This window comes from Prionailurus viverrinus, chromosome A3 (genome assembly GCF_022837055.1).
Source record: "Prionailurus viverrinus isolate Anna chromosome A3, UM_Priviv_1.0, whole genome shotgun sequence".
Lineage (NCBI taxonomy): Eukaryota > Metazoa > Chordata > Mammalia > Carnivora > Felidae > Prionailurus > Prionailurus viverrinus.
This window is the reverse complement of record NC_062563.1, coordinates 102,393,328-102,418,849: the sequence shown is the minus strand read 5'-3', so window position 1 is coordinate 102,418,849 and position 25,522 is coordinate 102,393,328. Positions and strand designations below refer to the sequence as shown.

Here is a 25,522-nt window from a genome sequence, read left to right as displayed (position 1 = left end):
CTGTGTGCTGACTGCGCAAATGGAACCTGCTTGGGATTCTCTCTCTCCCTCTCTGCCCCTCCCCCACTCGCGCTCTGTCTCTCTCAAAATAAATAAACTTAAAAAAAAAAACAACAACCTTTTCTAATAATCCAAGTGGTCAAAGCTGAATCCTTACACACTACTGGAAAATAGATGTCACGTCTTCCTTCTCAAGCTCTTTAGAGACAACTGTGTCAAATGTATGGGATCTCTGGTATGTTAAAAAAATTATGAAAGCTTGTATCATGTAAATATTTATTCCTCTTGTATCTTTTTTTTCCACCCCTTCCCCCTTTTCTTCTTTCCCCTTTCCTCCCTTCCTTTCTTCCAAGTATACCTAATGGAATTTGTGTAAGTTCAGTGTTTGCATGATGCTCTGTCCCTCCAACAATTTGTTTTCCAAAGCAGAGATTTGTGCCTTCCCTGCCCTTCCTCCCTCCAATTTTTATCTTGTCTCAAGATCTAGTTCCAGCCCCTAACTCACCGCCCTCTTCCCTTCCTTTAACTTTCATTCCAGAGGTATGAACGTATGAATGAATGTAGTTCCCACCTAAATGACATGCCTGGGACTTGCCTTAATTTCTAGCATTCCTAAGATGGGTGTGTTCAAGTCCCTCTGGAATCCTCACTTTCTCATATTATTGCATACAGTTGGGTACTCAGGGCTTAGTAAGATATGCCAGCCGGTTGAAGACAAGAAGTCTTCTTTGGGTTCTTTGAGAATCGTGTGTGGTAAGGTTAGTTGTTGACAGAGCTGGGTGTGAAAAGCAGGACACTTTAGGGGAGGTGGAAAGATGAAGGGCTCAGTGCACCAGGCTCCATGCAAGACCCTAGAGACCCAGTTATGAAAGGCACAGCACCTGCCCTAAGGAAATCACAGTCTAAAGGGGACCTAGGTAATTAAACAGGTGATTAAAATGCCTTCGAATAAGCTCTGTGCTAGAGGTGAGCTAGAGGTGGATTTTATGGAAACTAAAGGAACCAAACTATCATGAGGAAATGAGGGAGGAGTCAGGAAGGCTTCCCGTAGGAGGCCTTTAATTTTAACTTATTTTTAACTTAAAAAATGCACAGGTAACATAGATTCACTGTTGCAAATCAGAGTGAATTTAGAAAGAACACTTCAGATAAACATAAACACCTTTTTGAAGATGTTCTAACTTGTGCCGTGTTGGAGGGAGTTGTGAGACCGAATGTATGATCACCCCCTTGTACACGGTGCTATCCCAGGAAGCCATGCTTGGTGACAAGCACCTGAAAATTCTGACCTAGTGCTGTGCTGAAATCAGTGCTCTGCAAAGAAGCAGGTCCCTGGAGATGCAAGAGGGGGAAGACTGGATCCCAGTCATAGGAGGAGCTCCCCTCCGTTCTCTGATGGTTGGCAACAAAAGTCACCCAACCAATGAAAACACTGAGGGGTCTTGCTGTTTGGGGTGTGGCTTGCACCCCATGTGACTTTTCATTGCATGTATCCCGGAAGCATCAAAGCCCCGTGTCAGGCTCCACCCTAGGTGTGGAGCCTGCTTAAGATTCTCTCTCTCTCTTTCTCTCTCTCTCTCTCTCTCTCTCCCTCTGCCCCTCCCCCACTCATTCTCTGTCCCTCTCCCTCTCTATCTCTCTCTCTCTCTCAAAATAAATATATTTTTAAAAAGTCTCCTTCCTGGTTGCACAGATCTGTCAAAAATTAGAAAATACTGAATTGTCCACTTAAAATAGGTGAATAGGTGAATGTGAATTATATCTCAATAAAGCTACTAAAAAAGGGAAAAGCCTCCCTCCTAATCTCTTACCCTTGTGCCTTGGCCACCCTGTTTGTTTTCCCAGAAACAAAAACTGTGACCAGTTTTCTTCTTCCAGAGATATAGAGATACAGAAATAGAGGCGTAGAAATATATACATATATTTCTTTCCTTTTTTTTTTATTTTTTATTTTTTAAGCAGGAGAAGGTTGTACCTTCTCCCTCTTTTGAATACAAAACCCTTGAGAGACAGATAGAGTCCAGCTGCCAGGACAGTAGATGTACCCACCGTGTGGCCATTGAAGGGAGGGGCAGGCAGGCACCAGAGCTGTAAGCTGGGTTACTAGGCAGGGTGAGCGGAGTTGAGGCTGTATTGATGTAAGGATGGAAGACAGAGGAAACCAGAGACTGCAAGGAAGCCTTTGCTTAGCTTGGAACCCAGGCTCCCTGGTCTTTTGCCACCATAAAAGGTGACCAACATATCCCAGTTTGCACAGGACGTTCTATTTTATTTTATTTTATTTTATTTTATTTTATTTTATTTTATTATTTTTTAAAAAATTGTAATGTTTATTTATTTTTAAGAGAGAGAGAGATAGACAGACAGACAGAACGTGAGCAGGAAAGGGGCAGAGAGAGAGGGAGACACAGAATCTGAAGCAGGCTCCAGGCTCTGAGCCGTCAGCATAGAGCCCGATGTGGGGCTCAAACCCACGAACCATGAGATCATGACGTGAGCCGAAGTCAACGCTTAACTGACTGAGCCACCCAGGTGCCCCTTATTTTTTTTTTAAATGTTTGTTTGTTTTGAGAGAGAGAGAGAGAGGGAGGGAGGGAGGGAGGGAGGAGGCAAGTAGGGGAGGGGCAGAGAGAGAGGGTGAAAGAGAGAATCCCAAGCAGGCTCCACACTGTCAGCACAGAGCCCAATGCGGGGCTCGATCTCATGAATCGTGAGATCATGATCTGAGCCAAGATCAAGCAAGAGTCAGATGCTTAACCAACAAAGTCACCCAGGCACCCCAAGACTTTCTATGTTAAAACAGGAAGTCCCAACTCCCAGAAAATCCCCCAGTCCCAGAATATTAAATCATCCTGGTAAGTTGATTCCCCTTCTTTTCTCCCCAGGAAATGGTGAGTTTTATTTTATCTTTTCTAGGTAGAGGCTTGATTTGTTCTTGAATGTCCCAGGGTGGAGAAAGGGTAGGAGGAAGCACAGAATGTAGAGGTCTATTCCGTGTAATCTTCTCCCTCATTCTCATCTCCACCATCAACAGAGACAGCAGCAACAGAGACAACAGAGACAGCAGAACTGAACTTGGAGGCCAGATTTTCTTCAAGTTTCTTTGGCTCAGGTGCAGATCGGGGAACTTGATCCATTTTGCCGTCTTTCCTATGTGACTCCTTCCAGTGGTCTTTCTTCCCTCATCTCCTGAACCACAGCTGGAGTTCCCACTTTGACCTTTCGGGACATTCACCTCATGTACTTCAAGTTCATCTTTCCATGGTGGTCTTTTCTCAGATGGTTGAGCAGGAACCCCCCCCCCCCACCCCAAGTAGGGGATTGCTGCGGCGTCTGAGCTCTGAGATGGAGCAGGAGGGCTAGAACTTCACTGCACTCGAACATTCTGCTTCCAGAGGCTGTTCAGGTTTGGGAGGTTTCAAAGTTGGAGAGTGACAGTCTTCCTCTTGATTGTTTTCTAGAGACTTCTCATGCTCTGTTCTTTGCACATGTCTGCCAAATGGGGCTAAGTTCCCAGTCCATGATGACTCACTTCCTGTCTTCAACAACCGTTTCCCTTCTTGAGTTTCTTCACCTTGCCATCTTGGAATCTCTCCCAAGGCTGACATTCTAGTTTTGCTTCATCCAGCTGACATTCCTCTGTTCCTTCTCTCTCCTGCCCCTTCTGTAGCCACTCTTCCACTTCTCTAGCGCCTATGTCGACAGGCTTTGCCATCCCATAGGCTGTTCAAATGGACTGTGCGCTGCTGGCAGAGGAATTAGCCTCCTTGGAAGTACCCCACGGCCGTTGACTCAGATTGTTGGGGGGACCTGTGTGCCTAAAGGCACCATGCTTATAACCATCCTGAGAGCAATAATCTCTGGAGCCCCATGACCCATCATCTCCTCTGTCATATCTGTTTTCATAGCGGTCCCTTCTTCCTCAGTGGATATCATCCCTATGATGCCAACTACCAAATGCTCTTCTGTCCTGCCTATCCTGGAATCATAGCTTCCGTCATAGTCTCCGGTGCTTCCGTCGTCATAGTGATACAGTGATGCCAGCCCCTTATCAATCCATATCCTGGTGCGGGCCATGACGGTACCACATCCCAATGCCCATCACAATACTGGCCTGCACCATAACAGTCCTGACATTTGTCTCCAAAGCTATCATCACCTCTTCTAGGCAGACTGTCATCAAAGCTGTCTGTTGCAAGATGGGCCCTCCAGTGTGTACCTGTTTTGTCAGAATCCTGATTTCTGTCTCCACCCCAAAAATGGCCATTCCTGTTTTTAGCCTGCGTTTGAGCAGCGACATCCCCTCAGATTCTCCTGTTACATAGAGAATCTTCATTTGAGGCTCAGGGCACTGAGCAAGGAATTCAAACTCAGGTTCTCAAACTTAGCATAACCCAAATCTCTGAACCTCTCTGGGTTGCTGGGTTCACATGGTAAAGGTACAGCAGCAGTGATATCGAATCCTCCAGAGAATTCCTTAATGGAGTCTTCTGTCACAGCACAGGGCAAGTTCCCTAGAAAAACAGTGCAGGTGGCAATTTGGGAAGATGGGCCTGCTTGATATTGGGTTCCTGAGCAGCCCTTGGAGCAGTGGGCAGATAGAATGGTCAATTGGAGGAATCCTATACATATGGTCATCATGACTGTGTCGAGTGGTTGAAATATCTCCTTCCAGGTTATCTGTCTCCTCAGCCCAGCCGACTGGTCTGGGGACATAGGTGCTTCCTCCACCAGTTCCCCATCTTCGGCCAGAAAGTCTGTTAAGGAGACAGTCTTCCCCTTCTTACTCTTTTTTTGCTGGGGCTGTCACGTTGGGAGAGGGAGAGCGATTGGCCCGTTTATGATTATGAAATGCCCCCCTTTCTTTTTTAGTAATCTTTCGTGCCTTAAACTTGTCATTACCATAGACTGGGAGAAAACACTTGCAAAAGATATACCTAAGAAATGACTGTTATCCAAAATATACAGAGAGATCTTAAACTCGACAAAGAGAAAAAGAATAACCCAATAAAAAAATGGGCAAAAGACCTGAACAAACACCTCAATAAAGAAGATATACAGGGGCGCCTGGGTGGCTCAGTTGGCTGAGTATCCAACTTTGGCTCAGGTCATCATCTCACGGTTCATGGGTTGGAGCCTCGCATCGGCTCTCTGCTGTCAGTGTGGATCCTGCTTTCGGATCCTCTGTCCCCCTTCTCCCTGCACCTCCCACGCTTTTGCTCTCTCTCAAAAATAAATAAACATTAAAAAAAAAAAGAAGATATGTAGATGGCAAAGTAAGCATATAAAAATGTGCTCAAATTATGTGTCATTAGGGAAACGCAAATTGAAATGAGATACCATTATATACCTATTAGAACAGCTAAAATCCAAATCAATGACAATACCAAATTCTGGCAAGGGTGAGGAAGCAGAACAACAGAAATTCTAAATCGTTGCTGGTGGGAATATAAAACGGTACAGCCACTTTGGATGACAGTTTGTTGGGTTTCTTACAAAACTAAATAAATTCTTACCTTTTACCCAGTGGAGTTGAAAACTTATGCCCACACGAGAACTTGCACATGGACGTTAACAGCAGCTTTGTTAATGATTGCCAAAACCTACATGCAACCAAGATGTCCTTTGGTAGGTGCATGGATAAATAAACTGTGGTCCATCCAGACAATGGAATATTATTCAGCACGAAAAAAGAAGCGAACTATTTATCGAACCATGAAATGACATGGAGGAAACAACAGCATGTAGGATATTAATCATAATTATTTTCATAGCTGATAGATTTTTTGTTCAAATGCTAACCACTGTGTACGAGTAATTGTAGGAGCTCTATATGTTTTCCTTCTCCAGAGATCATTTAACTTTCTCCTGGCAGAAAGAATAGGGGCAGGTCACCCTAATCCAGTAAGGGTATATAGTATTTTGAGGCTACTTTTTTAAGGCAAGTTATTTCCACTTTATCTTTATTTCCATCTGTAGACTGTCCAGAGTCTCTGCTGGAGGTGTTTTTCAGAGTTCCCACTTCTTGCTGGGCCTTGGCTTCTGTTTTTTGACTCCCTAAGCCTGATGAGACCATTTCACTTGTCAGCCTATTATCTCCTTCTTTCTGCTCAGGCTTTTGATACCTTACCTGCACGGTGCATGGCTAAGGAACCAGCAAATGCCTTGGTGGGAAAAGGGGGTGGAATATTAACTCACTTTTCAATAATTCTCTTTTCTCTGAAATCTGAGCCCTTCCAATCCTGGCTCTCTTGTTAGCCCTGAACTCCACGTTGTGTTCTGCCTTGAGACTCCTAAAAGCTCCCTAAGATGCGCCTCTCTGCTTGGGTCTAGGTCCTGCACTTTTTGCTTATAATTTCAGCAAATGTCTCAGGGGGGAATGATGGAGAATGTCACTCTGATCTCATATTTTCTTCCTTTCCTATTCTTAGCCCTTTGAGTCCTAGATGCCTTGGTTGCTTTCTGATACCTTCAAAGGTTTTTGTTTTTTTTTTTTAATCTAATTTACCATCATTCTCAGTGAGAGATGTGGTCTAAAACCAGCTCTTAGATCAGAGCTGGAAGCATTTGACCAAATACTGATAGCTAAGATACAGTTTTCAGTCTGGCCCACTCATAAAATTAGATGTGGTATGAGGATTTGATTCTCCCACCATTTTTCTTTATTTGAACCATGTAGAACACTTGCTCTTAGAGGATACTATGTTTTTTTGGGTTTTTTTGTTTTGTTTTGTTTTGTTTTTTTTAAATTTTTTTTTCAACATTTATTTATTTTCGGGACAGAGAGAGACAGAGCATGAACGGGGGAGGGGCAGAGAGAGAGGGAGACACAGAATGGGAAACAGGCTCCAGGCTCCGAGCCATCAGCCCAGAGCCCGACGCGGGGCTCGAACTCACGGACCGCGAGATCGTGACCTGGCTGAAGTCGGACGCTTAACCGACTGCGCCACCCAGGCGCCCCTGTTTTTTTGGGTTTTATTTGACAGGAATGAATTATATATATATGAAACTTCATATATATATATGAAACTTACTTTTTCTCTGTTGCTTATAACAATTAAAATAGGATTACTTGGTGCCAATTCAATAAACACAAACGCGGGGTGCCTGGGTGGCTCAGGTGGTTAAGAGTCTGTCTCTTGAATTCAGCTCAGAGAGAATTCCAAACAGGCTCTGCACTGTCAGCATGGAGCCCAACGTGGGACTGGATCCCACGAACCATGAGATCATGACCTGAAGCCAAAGTCAAGAGTTCGACGCTTTACCGACTAAGCCATTCAGGCGCCCCTCCTTTTTCTCAAGAGTTTAGCCTCTGAAAATCTGAGAGTCACCTTTTTTTTAGAGGAAAGGCATGTATAACTGGACACTGGACATATATACACACACACAGCCCATATACATTTGCATGTGTGGGTATATACGTAGGGATTTGTTTCTGCGTTTATGTGCACATGCCTGCAGATCCCACTTTTGGAAAGATCTCCAAGGGGACCAGAAACGATAGTTTTTTTTTTTCTTTCTTTTTTCAACGTTTATTTTATTTTTGGGACAGAGAGAGACAGAGCATGAACGGGGGAGGGGCAGAGAGAGAGGGAGACACAGAATCGGAAACAGGCTCCAGGCTCTGAGCCATCAGCCCAGAGCCTGACGCGGGACTCGAACTCACGGACCGCGAAATCGCGACCTGGCTGAAGTCGGACGCTTAACCGACTGCGCCATCCAGGCGCCCCCAGAAACGATAGTTTATATCTGTCCAGGACTGGACTGAACTGTGTAAATTCAGGAGTTGATAATTATCAGTTACTATCCCGCTGAAGCCTCAACGCATTTCTTTAGACTCAGTCACTCAGATAAGGGAACTCATGGTGGGTGTGGTAGAATAAAGCATGGTCACAAATCTTCTCTGCCTTGCGGTAGTAATACACATCTCCACTCTAGTGGTGGCCTCTTGGTATATGGCTATGTTGCTTCTCTGCCCTTTGACTTTGCACTTGGCAGCGTGGCATACTTTGGGTCCAGGGATGTTAGCAGACATATAAAAGCAGAGGTCTGAAATATACATGTGTGGTGTTCTTCTTTACTGCTAAGTAGCATTTCATCACAAGGCAGAACTGCAGCTTGTTTATCCATTCACTAGTTGATAGACATTTTCAGTGTATCCAGTTTGGGAAATTAATGAGGAACCCGGGGAAACATTCACATAGAGGTCTTTGTGTGAACAAATGTTTTCATTTCTTTTGGGTAAAAACCTAGGAATGGACTGTTAAGCCTTTTGGTGAGTGTATGTCTAATTGTATAAAAAGTGGCCAAAGTGTTTCCAAAATAGTTCACCATTTTTGCCTTCAGACCAGCCACGATGAGGGTTCCAGTTCCTCTACACCATCACCAGCACTTGATACGTTTTTTCCAAATAGTATTTTTCCTAATAGATACGGAGTGATATCTACATTGTGTGTATTGCTTTGAAGCAATTGTTCATGCTAGATTCAGGCACAGATCTAATTGATGACTCTCATGCACAGCACTTGTGGTAGATTGGATTTTTGCTCTCTGAAATCTTGTACCCATGCCCTTTGTCAGTGACTTTGCAGTTTCTCTCACAAGAGGCATATTTTCCTGCCTCATTGATACTGGGCCTGGCCATATGCTTGCCTTAGCCAATGGAATGCGAGTGGAAGTGCCAGTACTGCAGTCCTATTTTTTGTTTTTGAAAGAGAGGTGCGGGGGGGCGGGGGGGAGAATGCAAGCAGGGGAGAAGGGCAGAGGGAGAGAGAGAGAGAATCCCACGCAGGCAGGCTCCATGCTCAGTGTGGAGCCTAATAATGTAGGACTCGATCCCATGACCCTGGGATTATAACCTGAGCTGAAATCAAGAGTTGTGTACTCAACCAACTAAGCCACCCATGTGCCCAACAGTACTGCAGTTCTGACTCCAGTTTTTTTTTTAAGTTCACTTATTTATTTTGAGAGAGAGAAAGCATGAGTGGGGTTGGGGCAGAGAGAGAGAGAGAGAGAGAGAGAGAGAGAGAGAGAGAGAGAGAGAGAATTCTGACACAGCACAGAGCTTGAGGTGGGTCTCGAACCCACAAACCCTGAGATCATGACCGGAGCCAAAATCAAGCATTGGACACTCAACGAACTGAGCCACCAAAGCGCCCCCTGACTCCAGTTTTAAGAGGCCCTGTAATGTCCACTCATCTTTCTTGTGTTTCTGCCATGGCCAGAAGAAAAATGTGTTCTGGCTAGATTAAACCCCCAGGTGAAGGGCATGAGTTCCATATGAGTATAAACGTTTCACAAGCACAAAATCAAAAGACGCTCAAAATCATTAGCCATCAGGGAAATGCAAACCCAAAACACAATGAAATATCACAGCACACTCACAAGAAAAGCAAGAATTAAAAGACTGACAGCATCAAGTGTTGTTAAGGACATGGAACAACTTGGGAGTCTCGTATGCCACCGGTAGGAGGTATAAAGTGAAACCACGGTGGAATAAGTTTGGCTTATTGGACATTTACATATCTTCTTTGCTTTTAAGTTTATTTATTTATTTTGAGAGAGAGTGAGAGCGGGAGAGGAGCAGAGAGAAAGGCGGGGAGGGAATCCCAAGCAGACTCCGCATTGTCAGCACAGAGCCCGATGCTGGGCTAGATCTCACGAATCGTGAGCAGAAACCAAGAGTCGGTCGCTTAACCAACTGAGCCACCCAGGCAGCCCTGGACATTGACACATCTTCTCTCGTGAAATTGCTAGTCAAAGCATTTGCAAAGAGAAGAATTTATACGGGTAGGCACCCAACAGAGTTTGCCACACAGTGAACTATACAGTGCTATATCAGTTGACTATTGCCATAATAATGCTGTGTAAGAAACCATCCCAAAATGCAATGGCTTAAAACAAGAATTTATACTCTCACATCCTTCACTCGGGGATTGATTGATCTAGCCAGAGCACAAATACTCTTTGGCAGATTCTTACCAACTTCACATACATCAACGACATGAGCCAATATTCCATTTCTAGGCATTTACTAAAGAGAAATAAAAACTACACCTATGTACACAGAGACTTCTACATGCATGTTCATAGCAGTTTTACTTTCAGTAGCCCCAAATTGGAAATCTCCCAATGTTACAACAATATGCAATGGAATACTACTCAGCAATAAAAATGAATACAATGTTGCTACATGCAAGAACACGCCTGACTTTGAAAACATCATGTTGAGTGAAGGAAGCCAGACACAAAAAGAGTATATACTGTACAATTACATTAAAAATTGTAGAAAGTCTACGGTGACAGAAGACAGATCATTGATTACCTGCAGCCTGGGGTGGAAGAAGGACCCTGTGAGGAGACACGAAGAAGTTCTCAGGCAAGGTGGGAATGTTCGGTTATCTTGACTGGCGTATACACCTGTTGAAACTTACCCAAGCAGGCACTTTCCATAAGTACACATATTATACTTTGATGAAGTGGGTTACCAATTCTCTCCTTCATCCTCACTAGCAGAACCCCAGTTTTGTTCAGAGTGCCAGTAGGACTCCTTTGTGGCTCCAGATGACGATTTGACATGGTCCTGGCCTGGGAAAGGTAAGCAGAAGTCCCTCAGTGGGGCTTTTAGGAAAGCTCTGGACAGAGGGCAAATTCAGGCAGCACCAGATACAGGCTTCTCTGCTAACAGACTGAGCCTCGGATTCTAAATCGCTGGCCTGCCTTGCTCACCTTCTGGACCATGCTCAGTTTTAGAATGTCAATTCTAAACTGGGCAACCCCAGGCTACGATACTTAAGCACACCAGCTTCCTTTTGTGGCTCAGACTTATTGATCAGCTATCCTTCCTGGTCCCAAATATTCTTACACTTCCCTGAGGAACTCACACTTATAGGCCAAGGTTCCCAGGCAGCTACCATGACTCTCCATGCTCTCCCCCAACTGGCAGCTATTCTCTTCCCTCCTTCAAGTGATTTTCCTAGTCAGCTGACCATGACTCATGATCATGACTCTTCTTTTTCCAAAATGGAAATATTTCCATGGGTTTTTGTTTTTTTTTTTCTGAGTATAAAGCTTGACCCTCCTTCCTGGCATTTTCCACCACTGTGCTCTTCTGTCTGTGCCTTTTCATCTTGGCACTTATCCTGTTTTCATCATATAAATATATGTGTGATTATTAAAATAGTGGCTGTCTCCCTAACCAGATAAATGTTAAGCTTCAGAAGGGCAGGGACCATGCCTATTTTGCTCACACCCTTACTCCCATGGTACTCCCTGAATAGTAACGAAGAAGTGAAGGAACAAAACTTCCACATCAATTGCGGGTGGCAAGCAGACTCCTAACTCATTAGCTTGGATTACTGTTCATGCCATGATCATTTTTTGAAAAAGTTACAAAACCATGGAGGTAAGGTTCACTAACATATATACACTAGCTAATTTCAAATGGGCCATTACAAGTAGTCAACGATCATTTTTCATCTCAAGTTAATTTTTTCACACCTTCCTCACTTTGGCAAGAGATCTTATTTCCTGTTTTGTTGAGTAAACCATGGTCAGCTAGTTTGAACTCTCTCATCTATTTTCTTTTTCAAAATAAGTTACTCTTTAGGGGTATTTCTTCACCTTTCACCATGGAAGGCATACCTTTGCTTCCCCTGATACTCTGGGATTTCCTTAATGACTCCCTTCTATCTACAGCAACTACAATCTCTTCCTGTCCATTTGTCTCTTTCCCTTCTATTGAATGAATTCATTCATTCATTCAATAAATATTTTTTAAACATTTACTAAACAACTTGCATCGTTTTAGGCTCTATTTAGGAATATATCAAAGAGCAAATCCTCATTAGAACTTACAGAGAAGTGGAAGGAGACAGATGATAAGCAAAACAGATATATCAATGATAGTCCTGGGGTGCCCGGGTGGCTCAGTCAGTTAAGTGTCCAACTCTTTGTTCCCACTCAGGTCATGAGTTCGAGCCCCACATCGGGCTCTGTGCTGATGGCGTGAAGCCTGCTTGGGATTCTCTCCCTCCCCCTCTCTCTCTGCCCTTCAACCACCCATGCTGTCTCTGTCTCTCTCAAAAATAAATAAACTTAAAAAAAGATGACAGTATTTAAGGTCTAAGGAGAGAAATAAATCAGGGGAGGAGTTTAGGAAGTGACCTGTGGGAGGGGTTTCAATATTTAAAAGGGTGGTCCAGAGAGGCTTCACTGGGAAGGTAACAGAGCCTTGAAAGAAGTGAAGGAACAAGTCTTTTGAGCACCCGAGTGTTAGGGGCTGAAGTGTGTACCTTCCCCCATTTCCAAATTCCTATGATGCCCTTGCCCCCAGTACCTCTGAACGTAACTGTATTTGGAGATACGGCCTTTAATGAGGTGATTCAGATAAAATGAGGCCTAATGAGGGTCATAACCTGGCCTGTGGGGCAGGAAAACCAGTGAAAAGTGTTTTTTACACAGGAAACACTGAGTTACTGGGTTAAATACAGATGATGAGATGAAGACAGAGTTGTCCTTTTAAGTTAGCAATGATGGCTTCAGTGAGAGCAGTTTTGGTGGACTGGAGCTTGAAAGCCTGACCGTAGTGTGTTTGGGAGGAAGAGAAGAATTGAAGACAAGATGTTTAGAACGCTGGAGAGTTCTCCTGTATTGAAGAGCAAGGAAGTGTGGCAGGAGGTGGAAGAGGAAGCAGGCTTTTTGTTTGTTTTGCTTTAGGACGGAAGAAATTAGAGAATGTTTGTATGCCAATATTTTTCAAAAAAACTTCAGAGTTTTGATGAGGCAATAGCCTCCCAGCTACAGCCTCCCAGCTACCTTCCTCATCTTTGATGTTATTCTTTTGAATACACTGCTGATGGACGCATCTTACCGTTTCAATCTGCTCAAAAATTTTCAGGGTCTCTTTAACTGCCGTATGAAAAGGTCCATCGCCTGAGATGAACATTCAAATTTTCTCCAGTTTGACCTTTTGCAGTCTTATCTTTCTTCGTCGGAGCCCTATAAACGAGGTACAAAGCATGCCAGACCAGGGTCAGAAGGCTTGGATTAAAGTCATCGTTTCGCAAGTAGTAGGTGTGTGACTTTAGACAAATTAGTCGCCGCATAGGGCCTGGACTCCTTCTCCTTTATAACAAGGAAGGGGGGCGTGTCAGGGAGACTGGATCCTCTATAGGCCGGCATCTCTAGCAGGCAGTAATTCTCAGCACCATCACGACCACAAGCAGGATACTCTGCTGAGCCCGTCCTGCCCCTTCCACTTCTGGGGACCACACGTCTTGTACCGCCACTCATTTTCCCTACTTCGCTTTTGCTTTCCAAACAGACCAGGCTTTAGAAGAGCCACAGTGGCAGCTCCTTTAAGGTCGGCCGCCTCCCGGCCACCAGGGACTCGCTTCCCACTCTTCCTTTCACTTGGGACCAGCCTCTCCACAGTCAGAATCCGCCACGTATTAAGTGCCGCTTCCAACCAATCAAGAAGAAGTTATCTCAGACCTTTGAGGAGCATCCACTTCTACCAATGATCTTCAAGTCTGCTCTAGCGCCTCATTTTGAGGGGCAAGGCCAACCACAGCGATGGCCAATCTGCTCCGGGGAAATGTATTCCGGGTACCGAGGGGTCTACCAATCAGGTAAGAAGATTGCGGGAAGGGCCGTTTCTCATTGGTAACCGCGTCCGGGAGGGGGCCGGGCGCCGGAAGACGGCAATACGATTTGATTGGTAGGCGTGATGTTGACATCCGGGAAAAGCCCACCTTCTCCAACAGGACAAACCTAGGTCTCCAGAGTGGCGGTGGCCGCAGCCAATCAGAGAAGAGACGCGCCGAAAGTTTGTTCAATGGGCGATGACTGAGGGAGGTTGTCACTCGGGTGGCGGTGGCGGAGGCCGGGCTAAGACGTGGCCGGGCCAGCTCCACTCGGCAGCCCAGACGGTCGGGGAGGCGGCGGGGTCCCTAGCGCGTCCTGGTCCTGGTCAGGGGCTTTTAGCACCGGGAGAAGCAGGCGCCGGCGGCTGCACCTCCATGTCCCCGCGCGGGGTGGGACGCTGATGGAGCGCGCCACCCGCCCGGGGCCGCTCGTGCGGGCGCTGCTGCTGCTGCTGCAGCTGCTGCTGGGGCTCGCGGCTGGCACGGTGGCCGCAGGGCGCGCCCCCGACCTCCCCGCGCCGAAGGTGGAGGCGGCATTCGGCCTGGGCGCCGCGGCCGCTCCCACTTCAGCAGCGCGGGTGCCGGCTGCGGGGGCCGTGGCTGCGGCCGAGGTGACGGTGGAGGACGCCGAAGCAGTGCCGGCGGCCGCGGTCGAGCAGGAGCCGCGGGAGCCGGAGCCCGACGACGAGGCCGAGCTACAGCCGCGAGGCAGGTGAGCGGCGCGGGCTGAGCGCCCTGGACTGCGACCCGGGAGTCCACTTGTTTACGCATGCGCTTCGCGGAGGCTGTGGGGTCCGTGGTTCCCCCCTCGGCAGTGGCCACTAGCACACGGAGACGTGCGGTGACCCGGGGGGGAGGGGTGAGCGCAGAGCCACGTTCCCATCCCCCCGGCCAGCGACTGGCCTCTCCCCCGTCCTCGCTTGCGAGCAAATGCAGCATCCTCGAAGGTGTCTGGGGGATGCTCAGGGAATGGAGCGCAAAGGTGGGAAAGAAACAGCACTCTCCCTCTTTCATTGTTTTCGAACTTGATTCATGTTGCAGGGACTCCCTCCCCTTTTTTGTCTTCTGTGGATCACCCCAGTATCCCTGCTGGGGTGATAGCTGTTCGGGGAAAGGACTTTACAAAGAGGTTTCTGTAATTCCCTTTAAACACACCCCTGTAGTGGCTGGCCCCTGGACCAGGGGGTGAGGTTAATGTTGCTCTAATTGAGATCTGCAGAACATCTGCATCAGATCACCTGGGATGCTGCTTAACTGTACAGATTTTTAGGCCCCACCCCAGTTGTACCAAATTAGACTTTCTTGGGCTAAGAACCTGGAATCTGCAGGTTTAACAAGCACTCCAGGCAACTCTTGCACGCACCAAAGTTTAAGAGCTGTGGGTAGGTGTTGAATTTTGGCAGTTCTTTGATATTTAGAGGGTTTAAGAGATGTAAACATTTAAGATACGGTTGTCTTGGTTGATTTGCTTAGCCTCCTTAAAAATGTTACATTAGGCTACATCTTTTTAAACACCTTTGAAAGACTGGACACAAATGTAAGACGTTTTAATAGTAACGTATTTTGCAGGCAGCTAATGTCAGCACAAGTGGGGGACAAAGTGATGTCCCCTCTAACAAACCGAGTGATAGAAGGAGCGTTAGGTAAATTAAACCAGAGAGGGCGAGGAACTGTATTAGAAAGTATTGTAAGCTTGTAATATAGCAATTGCTAGATCCTAACAAGTTAGATTTCATTTTCAGTTAAATATCAGAACCTCAATCTATACGCCTGGGATAGTACCACAATTTTCTGGGCACTATTGGAACATTTGTATGTAGATTTTTTTCCTTTTAAATAGCAAACATTTGACAAAATTTTCATAGATTTTGCTAATTACCTTTCCTGGAAGAGTGTTTTTGTTTTCCTTAAACTTCTGAGGCACCTGGTCAAAGTAAGTTGCATGAAGTAAAGTAGATGTTTCATTTTTCTTAGGTACAGTTCCACTGCAGCAGGTGCTTACTGGCACTGACAGCCCCCAGGATGCCCTGGGGTTAACAGAGGTCAGAGGCAGATAGTCCTTGTCTTCCAGGAGGTGCGTGTCGTCTAGCAGTGAGGATTAGATGAGGAGACCCGTAATGACATTACAGAACAGAAGGAGTGCCCCAAGTGTCCCACGGTTTTTGTGATGTTCAGTGGGTGGAGTTTTGGGGGTGAAGTAGGTAAAAAGCTCAGAAGAGGCCATGGCAGAGTGAATTGGTTTATGAAATGTGAGTAGGATCATGGTGAACAAACACTGGACTTGAGGAAACAGGAAGAGGCACAGAAGCTGGAAAGGATGTTTAGGGAACATTTTTGTCTGTATATCTGTGTGTGTGTGTGTGTGTCCTGTGTGTATGAGGGAGATACAGACATGCACATATGATGTGTGCTGGGTGGAGAGTTGTGGAAGATGAGGCTAGAACAATAGGTTGGGACCAGATTGTGTATGTAGAGTCTAACACTAGTAACGTCGTCATGCCCTGGGAGCATGCTAGAAATACGAATCAGGCACCATCCGGATCCACTGAAGGAGGATCTGGGTTTTGACATGATCGGCATATGGTTCCCATGCACATTACAGTTGGAGAAGTGTGTTGAGTATCTTGAATGCCAGGTCTGTTTAAGTTTGTTGTTAAGTGGATATAGAACAGAGGGGAGAGATTTGAGAGATTTGAGATAGAATCTTGGTTCCTGGCAAATGAATTGATTTCCTCCTCCCTGGGCACCCCTGTCCACAGACTGAGTTGAGACGGGGTGGTCAGAAGATGGGGGTACACGTGGGGAAGTGGGGAAATTGAGGAGAGCAGGGAAGAAAAGGTAAGGGGCATGGTGTTGGGGCATGGTGACTTGGAGGTATAGGCAGGCCACCCAGAAGGAGTAATTTGGGAAGCAGCTAAAAATGATGGCCTGTAGTTGGAGAGAAATCAGAGTACAGAGTTGAAGCTGTAAGAAAGAGGAGGCTCGTGATAGACCTCAAGACATGCCTTACATCTGGGGCGCCTGAGTGGGCTCAGTTGGTTATGGGTCCAACCTCGGCTCAGGTCATGATCTCACAGTTTGTGAGTTCAAGCCCCACGTCGGACCCTATGTTGACAGCTCAGAGTCTTGGAGCCTGCTTCGGAATCTGTGTCTCCCTCTCTCTCTCTGCCCCTCCCCCTGCTTGCTCTCTCTCTCTCTCTCTCTCTCTCAAATAAATAAACATTGAAAAAAAAAAAAAGAAATGCCTTATATTTTAGAGAAGATGAGCCAGCAGAGGAGACAAATCCCACGCGTTGGGTTGGAGGTGTAGGGTGAGGACCGAGAAGAATGAGGGATTTGGTGGTAAGCACGCGTAAAGAATTTAAGTCAAGCAACAGAGTGCTCAGATTGCAAGATGGTAAGGATTCATCTATGGTGTTCAGCCCCACTCCCTCCTTCCTGCACTGCTCAGCTTGACCGCAGGCAAGTTCTAGGAGTGGTTATCCGTTCAGAGGAGGGAACCTGTAGAGACAGGTTGGAGGAGAAAGGAATAGAGGAGGAGATGGAAGTCGTTGGAGAGGATCTACTTGGCAAACAGGAGGACCACTTCTTTCTCAGACACAAGGAGAGTGAAAATAGAGGAGTTTTGCCTGGCAGAGAGTAAGTGCTCTTGGGCAAACAGAATCTTCTAGGAAGAGATAGGCCCGTGGTTAGGGGTCTTCCTGGTAGCTTGAGATAGTGTGGAAAGTTGGAGAAGCCTTGGAGAAGCAAATTGATAGAGTCAACAAAAGAGACATATGCCAGGTCTATAAAACTTCTTCCTAAGTGCTCTTTAAAAAAGTGAAAAACCAGACAATATCGGCGTTGCATAATAATAGACCAATATCCTGTTTATTTAAAGGAGGAGGAACAGATTTGAATTAACCAAGCGTTTATTACAAACAGCTGTGAAGAAGAAGTATGGTACTTGCAAAACTGTTTTAAAAAGAGGGAGGTGGGGAATTAAGGTTGTTATTTTTGCTTGTTGTCTTTTGATGCCCAAGAAGCAATATGAGACCCACAGGCTCATTTTTTTTTCTCTTGGTGGAGTTTTCATTGGTTTTATCCAAACTGCTTACTCTCCATCTCAAGAGCATGTAGATGAGGAAATAAACTTTTTTTTTCTTTGAAAAGTAGCCAAAACATTTTTAATGTTTTATTTATTTTTTGATAGAGCCTAAGCAGGGGAGGGGCAGGGAGAGAGGGGGACAGAGGATCCAAAGCGAGCTCTAAACTGACAGGCTGACAGCAGTGAGCCCAATGGGGGGCTGAAACTCACAAACTGCAAGATCATGACCTGAGCCGAAGTCCCGAAGTCAGATGCTCAACCCACTGAGCCACCCAGGCGCCCTGAGGATACTCTTCTTTATTTGAACTCGGAAGCCTTTACACACTGAGGCATTTTGCAGAAAGGGCCTGGGTTTTCATCAGCTGCTCTGAGCTGTGACTCTAGCATGCTGCTTCTTTTCCCAAATACTGCCTGGGAACTTCATCTGTTTTTTTTCCCCCTTTTTGTAAGAGAGGAGCTGCTGCTGGACATTTTTACTACAAAATATGATAAAATACAAAGAGGAGAACTTGTAGGTTACAGAACTAAATGTAAGGGGGGGGATTAATTTTATTTTTTTATATTTCACCCTTTTCCATTTGTAAATGGCCATTTTGATTAAAAATGGCTCCTAGAACAAAGCAGAAAGAGTGTGTCCAAAAATGTTCTAATCTCATAGAGAAAGGATATCTGGTACTCATGTTGTCTGCAACATTGAAAACTTAAATGGTATTCTTGAAGGTTTAGCTGATGTGGCAAAGCTATGAAGTATAGCAGGTGATTTTTGACATCGTTTGTTTTCATTTGGGGCAGGGCTAGTCCTGTGGTATGTTTAAATAAAGGAGGTTTGATTTGAAGATTTACTTAGTAGGTGAGGACTAAGAAGTACAGTCTAATTAGTACTAGTTTGTGTTTGGACAAGAACCTATGCTTTCTTGAATAAGAGCATATGTTTAGGTGAAGATTCCTGGCTACATTAAAGCAGATTTAACCAAATTGCATTTTTATTTATTTATTAATTTTTTTTAATGTTTATTTATTTTTGAGAGAGAGAGAGAGAGAGAGAAAGAGAGAGAGTGTGAGTGGGGAAGGGGCAGAAAGAGAGCGGGAAACACAGAATCCGAAGCAGGCTCCAGGCTCTGAGCTGTTAGCACAGAGCCCGATGCGGGGCTCGAACTCACAAACTGAGATCATGACCTAAGCCAAAGTCGGACGCTTAACTGACTGAGCCACCCAGGTGCCCCTTTGTTTTTTTGTTTGTTTTTTTTTAAATTGTTTTTAATGTTTATTTATTTTTGAGAGAGAGACAGACAGAGCGTGAGTGGGGAAGGGGCAGAAAGAGAGAGCCAAATTGCATCTTTAATTTTGTAAAGTTTTTTTCCCCCTCTCCCTTCCCTCAAAGAAAGGAAATGTGCAATTTAAAAATGCAGTTGTGGGGCGCCTGGGTGGCGCAGTCGGTTAAGCGTCCGACTTCAGCCAGGTCACGATCTCACGGTCCGTGAGTTCGAGCCCCGCATCAGGCTCTGGGCTGATGGCTCGGAGCCTGGAGCCTGTTTCCGATTCTGTGTCTCCCTCTCTCTCTGCCCCTCCCCCGTTCATGCTCTGTCTCTCTCTGTCCCAAAAATAAATAAAAAACGTTGAAAAAAAATTTTTTTTTAAAATGCAGTTGTTAATGTAGAAACTATTCACTCAATATAATGTTCTCCTGTCACCTGCTTCTCTTTCGCATGGGAAATGTCTACAGGTAGTAAGCCTCCTTTAAAATTATTGTATGAAAGAATTTAGCATCTACTTACCAGACTCTGATAAACTTAATTGTAAATAGGCAGGTATTCTGGGTGTCTGAAGTCAGAGCAAAAGGTTTTTCAAAATTGGATATTCATTGTGGCGTAAGGTCATTTCTGCTCAGTTGAGGGCAAATCAGAGCAATAACAGGATAGACGGCATCTTGATGAAGTTTCTGGAATGAGTAAAAGCTGCACATTATAGTAATATAGTAGTTGCTATTTATGAAAACTTATCGTTAACAGAACGATAGAGTTTAAAAACCTAAATTCATGCTTCTGTCCAAAACCTCTTGTTTGGTGCATGACCTTACGCAAGTCACATCTTTCTCAGCTTCTGTTTTGTGTTTCTTTTATATGTATAATAGTGGCTGCCCTGCGAAGATGTTTCATTCAACAAACATTGCATTTCATGTAGGGGCCAGGCACTGTTAGGGCCCACGGGTGGATGCATGGGCAGCTCAGCTTGCCTGTAAGTCCCAGCTGTGACAGGGGGATCATTGTGTTGAAGAATTAACTACACTAGAATGGATAGTGAGCGATATAAGAGTAGTTGGAGAATAAAGCCAATGGGGATATCGAGTGTGTGAGTCCTTGAATGTGAAGTGTCAAGGCCGCTCTAGGCTGCAAAGCCCAGAGCAGTGATTCTCAAGCCAGGGCTCCTGGATCTCCAAGGCAAAAGTGGAGATCCATGAAATTATCAGTATTTTTAAATAACTAAATGGGAAGTGGATATCCAGTGAGGAGAAGCCTAATTAAACAGTCAGGTTTCTTGGCTTTGAACTAGAATTGTATCAAACTTAAGATAGTAATCTTACCTATGACTTTTAACAAATGTCCAGTATTTTGTAATTTTTTTTTTAACGTTTATTTATTTTTGAGACAGAGAGAGACAGAGCATGAACGGGGGAGGGGCAGAGAGAGAGGGAGACACAGAATCGGAAGCAGGCTCCAGGCTCTGAGCCATCAGCCCAGAGCCCGACGCGGGGCTTGAACTCACGGACGGCGAGATTGTGACCTGAGCTGAAGTCGGACGCTTAACCGACTGAGCCACCCAGGTGCCCCAAGAAATGTTCGGTATTTTGGTTGGTACTTAAGTATTTCCTCTACAAATGGGGGAGTTTCTTAGAAATGATGTTTATTGTGCAAACGAAATCATTTAAGATGGCAAGATAAAGAATAAAAGGGAACTTTGTTGGAAAGTTTAGAAACCTGTGTACGCGTGCGTGTGTGTGCGTGCATGCACGTGGCAGTGGGATGGGGGGTTATGCCTGATTATGAAAGGCTGTATGTGCTATACCAAGCAGTGTGGCCTTTATTCGGTGAGCGCAGGGAGCTTCAGGACTTTATCAGATCTCTATTATAGAAACAAAACTGTTGGAACTGCACAGGGGAGAGAGACCTGAGGCAGGAAAATATGTCAGAAAGGCTTTTGAAGGTGTTCTGATGACAAGTGAGAATCGGTTCTGGGACAAGGGCATCGGTAATGAAGAAGAAGAAGACGATTTAAAAGCTTCAGAAATAGAATCAATAGTACCTGACTGTTGTCTAAATGTAGAACGTGAGGGAGAAGGTAGACATGATGTCTCATGTAAGTGTTAAGTGACAAGGCAAATGGAGAAGGATGTGGGAGAGAAGATTCATCTGAACGCTTTGTGGCGATAACAGGTGCGCCCTGCTGGAAATGGAACTAGAGCAGGTAGAGAGACGGTGGATGGTAAATACCATATAGGTTTGGGAGCCGTCATGTTCCACGTGAAGTCAAAGCCATGGGCATTGGCTAAAGCTAGAACTCCATGGCCTGCTTGCTGGAGATTGGGAGCACCAGGAATGATGGGGTGAAGGGAAGTGGCCTTGTGGAAGCCAGGGAAAGAGAAGGTCCAGAATCAAGACCCGGCCTTCAGCTGCTGCTGCAGGACAGACTTGATGAGGAGAATGGGTCTGGCATTAGGAGGAGATTGTTGAAAACCTCTCTTAAGAGTACCTTCCAAGTGGGACGCCTGGGTGGCTTAGTCGGTTGAGGATCCGACTTTGGCTCAGGTCATGATATCACGGTTCGTGAGTTCGAGCCCTGAGTGGGGCTCTGTGCTGACAGCTCAGGGCCTGGAGCCTGCTTCAGATTCTGTGTCTCCCTCTCTCTCTGCTCCTCCCCTGCTCACACTCTGTCTCTCTCTCTCTCAAAAAGAAATAAAGATTAAAAAAAAAAAAAAAGTGGCTTCCAAGGATTGGGTGATGCATAAGAGAACAGTGCGCGCGGTTGAATCCTCCAAACAAATGCCTTTGTAAACTAAAGCAAGGTGTAAGTGAGGGATAGAAGTTTCAAGAGAATTAATTGACAAAGTTGATCAATAGACCTTCTTCATCCATGTCATAGATTAGTTTTTTATGCTAAGGAAATAGCCCTTTGAGGGAAGTCAGTGTTTGCCAAACTGGCCTTATAGCAAGGCTCAACCTGGGGTGCTTGTCAAGCTATAGCTCCCAAGCCCTCTGGGGATGGGACCCATGAATGTTTAATGGCTTTTAACAAGCACCCCCAGATTATTTTTATGATCAGGCAAGTCTGAGTTATTCTGAACTGGTGAAATAGCTGTATCTTACCTGTGAAAAAGCAAGTGGAATGAAGCTGAGAGCAGAAGAGCAGAGCCATGGGGATGTGCACAAAGCTCCCATTCCTAAAAAGAAGAAGAAGAAAAAGCTCCAGTTCTTCCCACAGGAAATGCTGCGTCTGCAGTTCCCTTCAATTCTTGAATAAGTTAAGGGGTTATCATTCTTGTTCATAGAAACCTGAAAGTAGCACGAGTGAATTGTGGGGAGATAAAATGGCTTTATATTCTCCCTATTTGGGGAGGATATTCATTTTGCAGCTCTGATTGATGTTTGTTCTAAATGCTTACTGCTGTTCTCTGATTATCGTGCGTTCAGCATTATCTGTCTACTGGATGCTTTTCTCAATCGATAGTATATGGATGAGCATCTCTCTCTTAGAATGTGATTAGATACAATAGTCCAAAGGATAGCATCTCCTTTTTGCCCCGTAGCGCTGCTCAATTTCAGCCACAGCAGAAGGGATACTTGCTTCCAGAGACATGCTTGGGAAGGAGCCCATAGTTAATGTTATGGCTAGCGGGTTGCAGACGAGCGGATGAAGGACTTTGTTTGTGTGTGTGTGTGTGTGTGTGTGTGTGTGTGTGTGTGTGTTGACACTTAACAGAGTTGGTAGGGGATTTACTGTTATTTCTATCAAGCAGGTTAAAATAATTAAGGGTACTGCATTCACATAGAAGAAACAGATTACATTAAATATCAAAAGGCAGTTAAGAAAGTGATATACTTATTTGTTCCTGCCCACAGGTTTGTAGTTCTTCTAATTATTGCCCAAATTTACACTTCTTCTCTGGATACGGTATATAATCTGAAAATATCTTGTTTTAAAAAAAAAACAGAATCAGGGCGCCTGGGTGGCTCAGTCAGTTAAGCGTCTGATTTAGTTCAGGCCATGATCTCGCCATTCCCAAGTTCGAGCCCCACATCCGGCTCTGTGCTGACAGCTCAGAGCCTGGAACCTGTTTTGGATTCTGTGTCTCCCTCTCTCTCTCCCCCTCCCCTGCTCCATCTCCATCTCTCTCTCTCTCTCTCTCTCTCTCTCTCTCTCTCTCAAAAATAAATAAACAAAAAAATTAAAAAAATTTTTTAAAACAGAATCTTTGACTCAGTTAAAATGCACCTCATATGATAGGTTTTCAGTGAAAGAACAGTTAGATGTTAAACTCCAAGTGACTTCTTAAAGTGTATTTTTATATCCACCTAAGATACACATATGCATATTTTATTGTTGGGTTTTTCTTTGTTTTGAAGATGAGACCTAGAATTTTACCATTCTTGTCTATATACCTCTAGCCCAAATACCTACATACTCAAAAAATAAAGGTTTTTGTTGCTGTTGTTGTTAAAGTAGAATGTCAGGGGTGATAAACAATGTTGGTTCTGAACTTTAAAAATAGTGTCTGAAGTGTTCCAGTGGTCTCCTTAATTTTTCATGGGTTAAGGTTAACACTGTTTGCTTATACTAAGTTTTGTTTAAATTAGAGTGGCTTTCATTCCGCTATTTATTTGTGTTTAATGATTACTGAACAGAATTAGACATTTCTACAGTGGCACTAGGAACGAGGTAACTTGGCTGTGAACCTTGGAGTGCTGGCTTAATGATAGATTCTCTTGCTTTTATTTGTAAATTGGCACATCTAAGGTATGGAGTTTTTATACCCTTTACTATAAAATAATATTCTTCCTCGTAGTATCCATCTCTCCCCCAGTTCCCAACAGATCTCTTTCAAAAGCAGAGTAATGTGTGGGGAGGGGAGTTAAGTTGTTCTCTTTCTTTTGGTTAGTTATCTAAAGTCACTAGCGTTCGTAATGCAGCAAAAATCTTTATTTTCATAAATTAGATTATGAGTTACCATTTGGAAAATTCAAAATGAGAATTGGTGTATAGTTTGGGAAATAAATTAACAATTTTATTTGTCCACTTGATACATTTATTCATTTGATAAACAATTAAGTGCTTTGAAAGGTTTCCAATGAGTTGAACTCTTTTGTCATGGTCAACTTCTAGCTTCACTTTGATTTTGTATGCTTTGTCCTTCAAGTGAAATAGAAAAGAAGAAGTTTGTATTTATAATCCTAAAGTGGAACATAACTATCTGTAGGTGGAATTTGCATGGCCTTTGAAGCAGACAAACATACCTAACAAATTCCTAAAACAAGTGTACAACACAGTCTTTCATTCGACAAATATTTATTGAAGACCGGTTCTGGATCTGGGAGTGTATGTTCCAGACGGAAGGCACAGTAGCTGCAAAGGCCCTGAGGGAAAATCAGGATGAGTTTGAGGAATCGGGGTAGTCATTCCGGGGGTACCGATTTTGGATGTGCGAACTTTGAGAAGCCTGTAAGACCACCTGAATCCGGCAGGCAGTTAGACATGTAAGTCCAGAGTTCAGGGACAGATACAAACTTGGGAATTGCCGGCATATAGATGGTATTTTAAGCTATGAGGCTGGATGAGACCATCAGATGAAGTACATGGGGGTAGAGAACACTTTAAGAGCTAGAAGAGATGAGAAAGAACCAGAACGCGAAACCGAGGAAGAGTAGCGTACAACTAAGAAAAAAAATCAGATCTTAGAAGCCGCATGAAGAGTGCGTTTCACGAAGGGCAAGGAGAAGGCGCTGGTCGGGTGCTGCTAGAGGGTCAAGTGAACGGAGACCTGACCGTGGGGTTTTTCAGTATGAAGGTTTTTAATGACCCCGACAAGAATCTTTGAAGTGGAGCGGCAGAGGCAAAATGTTGATTAGGAATTATTTAAGCCAGAAAAAGGGGAGAGGATTTGGAGAGAGAATATAGAAGAACTCTTTCAAGGAGTTTTGTTCCAGAGGCAGGCAAGGAGTGGATGGAAGCTAGAGAGGAGAAAGGGTTCATTTTGTTTAACTGGTTTCATTTTTAAGTTGGGGGAAATAATACCAGGTTTGAATGCGGACAAGGATGCTCTGGTAGAGGGGGAATGACTGATGTGAGAGCAAGACAGGAGATGCGAGGACTGGCAAATAGAGATCTGTTTTCTAAACAGAAACGTCGGTAGTGGGTGGAACCATGAACGAACAGTTCACCTGCAGTGATAGCAGGGTAGGTAGAATTCTTGGGTCCCTTGCTGATAAACTGAGAGATGTGATGGTGGGATTTCTTTTGGTTATATCTGTCCCCGAGATGCCTGAGCTTAGAAGAGCTAGTGTTAGAAGTTGAGGAGAAAGGAGAAATGACATTGTCAACCTAGGACAGTGGGTGAGTATACAGACCAGAGTAGTGTGCTGTGATGGCAGAGCATCATTAATAGCCCCTTCCACGTTGGTGGTCGTGATTAAAGTGAGCCCAGTCAGCATGGTTATGTTTTTCTTTGGCCACATTCAACTGCACGGAGGCGAGTGAGAAAATGCAAAACGTTGGATTTAACCGGGGTCGAAGTTCTGCC

The 25,522-nt window shown here is 44.7% G+C and overlaps 2 protein-coding genes and 1 pseudogene across 2 annotated transcripts in view; 1 reads left to right on the top strand and 2 right to left on the bottom strand.

Annotated features, from left to right (window-relative positions):
• The window catches only part of RPIA (ribose 5-phosphate isomerase A), a 75,035-nt gene extending 61,605 nt beyond the window's left edge, over positions 1–13,430 (bottom strand). The window contains exons 1-3 of the mRNA XM_047852509.1: positions 12,872–13,430; positions 10,434–10,587; positions 10,325–10,350 (exon numbers count right to left, since the gene is read on the bottom strand). Coding sequence (XP_047708465.1) covers positions 10,325–10,350; positions 10,434–10,587; positions 12,872–12,946 — 255 coding nt within the window. The 5' untranslated portion in view covers positions 12,947–13,430. The remainder of the gene's footprint in view (positions 1–10,324; positions 10,351–10,433; positions 10,588–12,871) is intronic.
• Positions 2,790–4,953, bottom strand: LOC125162006 (eukaryotic translation initiation factor 4B-like; annotated as a pseudogene).
• A 405-nt stretch (positions 13,431–13,835) lies between the features above and the next one.
• Positions 13,836–25,522, top strand: part of EIF2AK3 (eukaryotic translation initiation factor 2 alpha kinase 3) — a 70,230-nt gene continuing 58,543 nt past the window's right edge. The window contains exon 1 of the mRNA XM_047852862.1: positions 13,836–14,358. Within this exon, the coding sequence (XP_047708818.1) occupies positions 14,048–14,358 (311 nt within the window). The 5' untranslated portion in view covers positions 13,836–14,047. The remainder of the gene's footprint in view (positions 14,359–25,522) is intronic.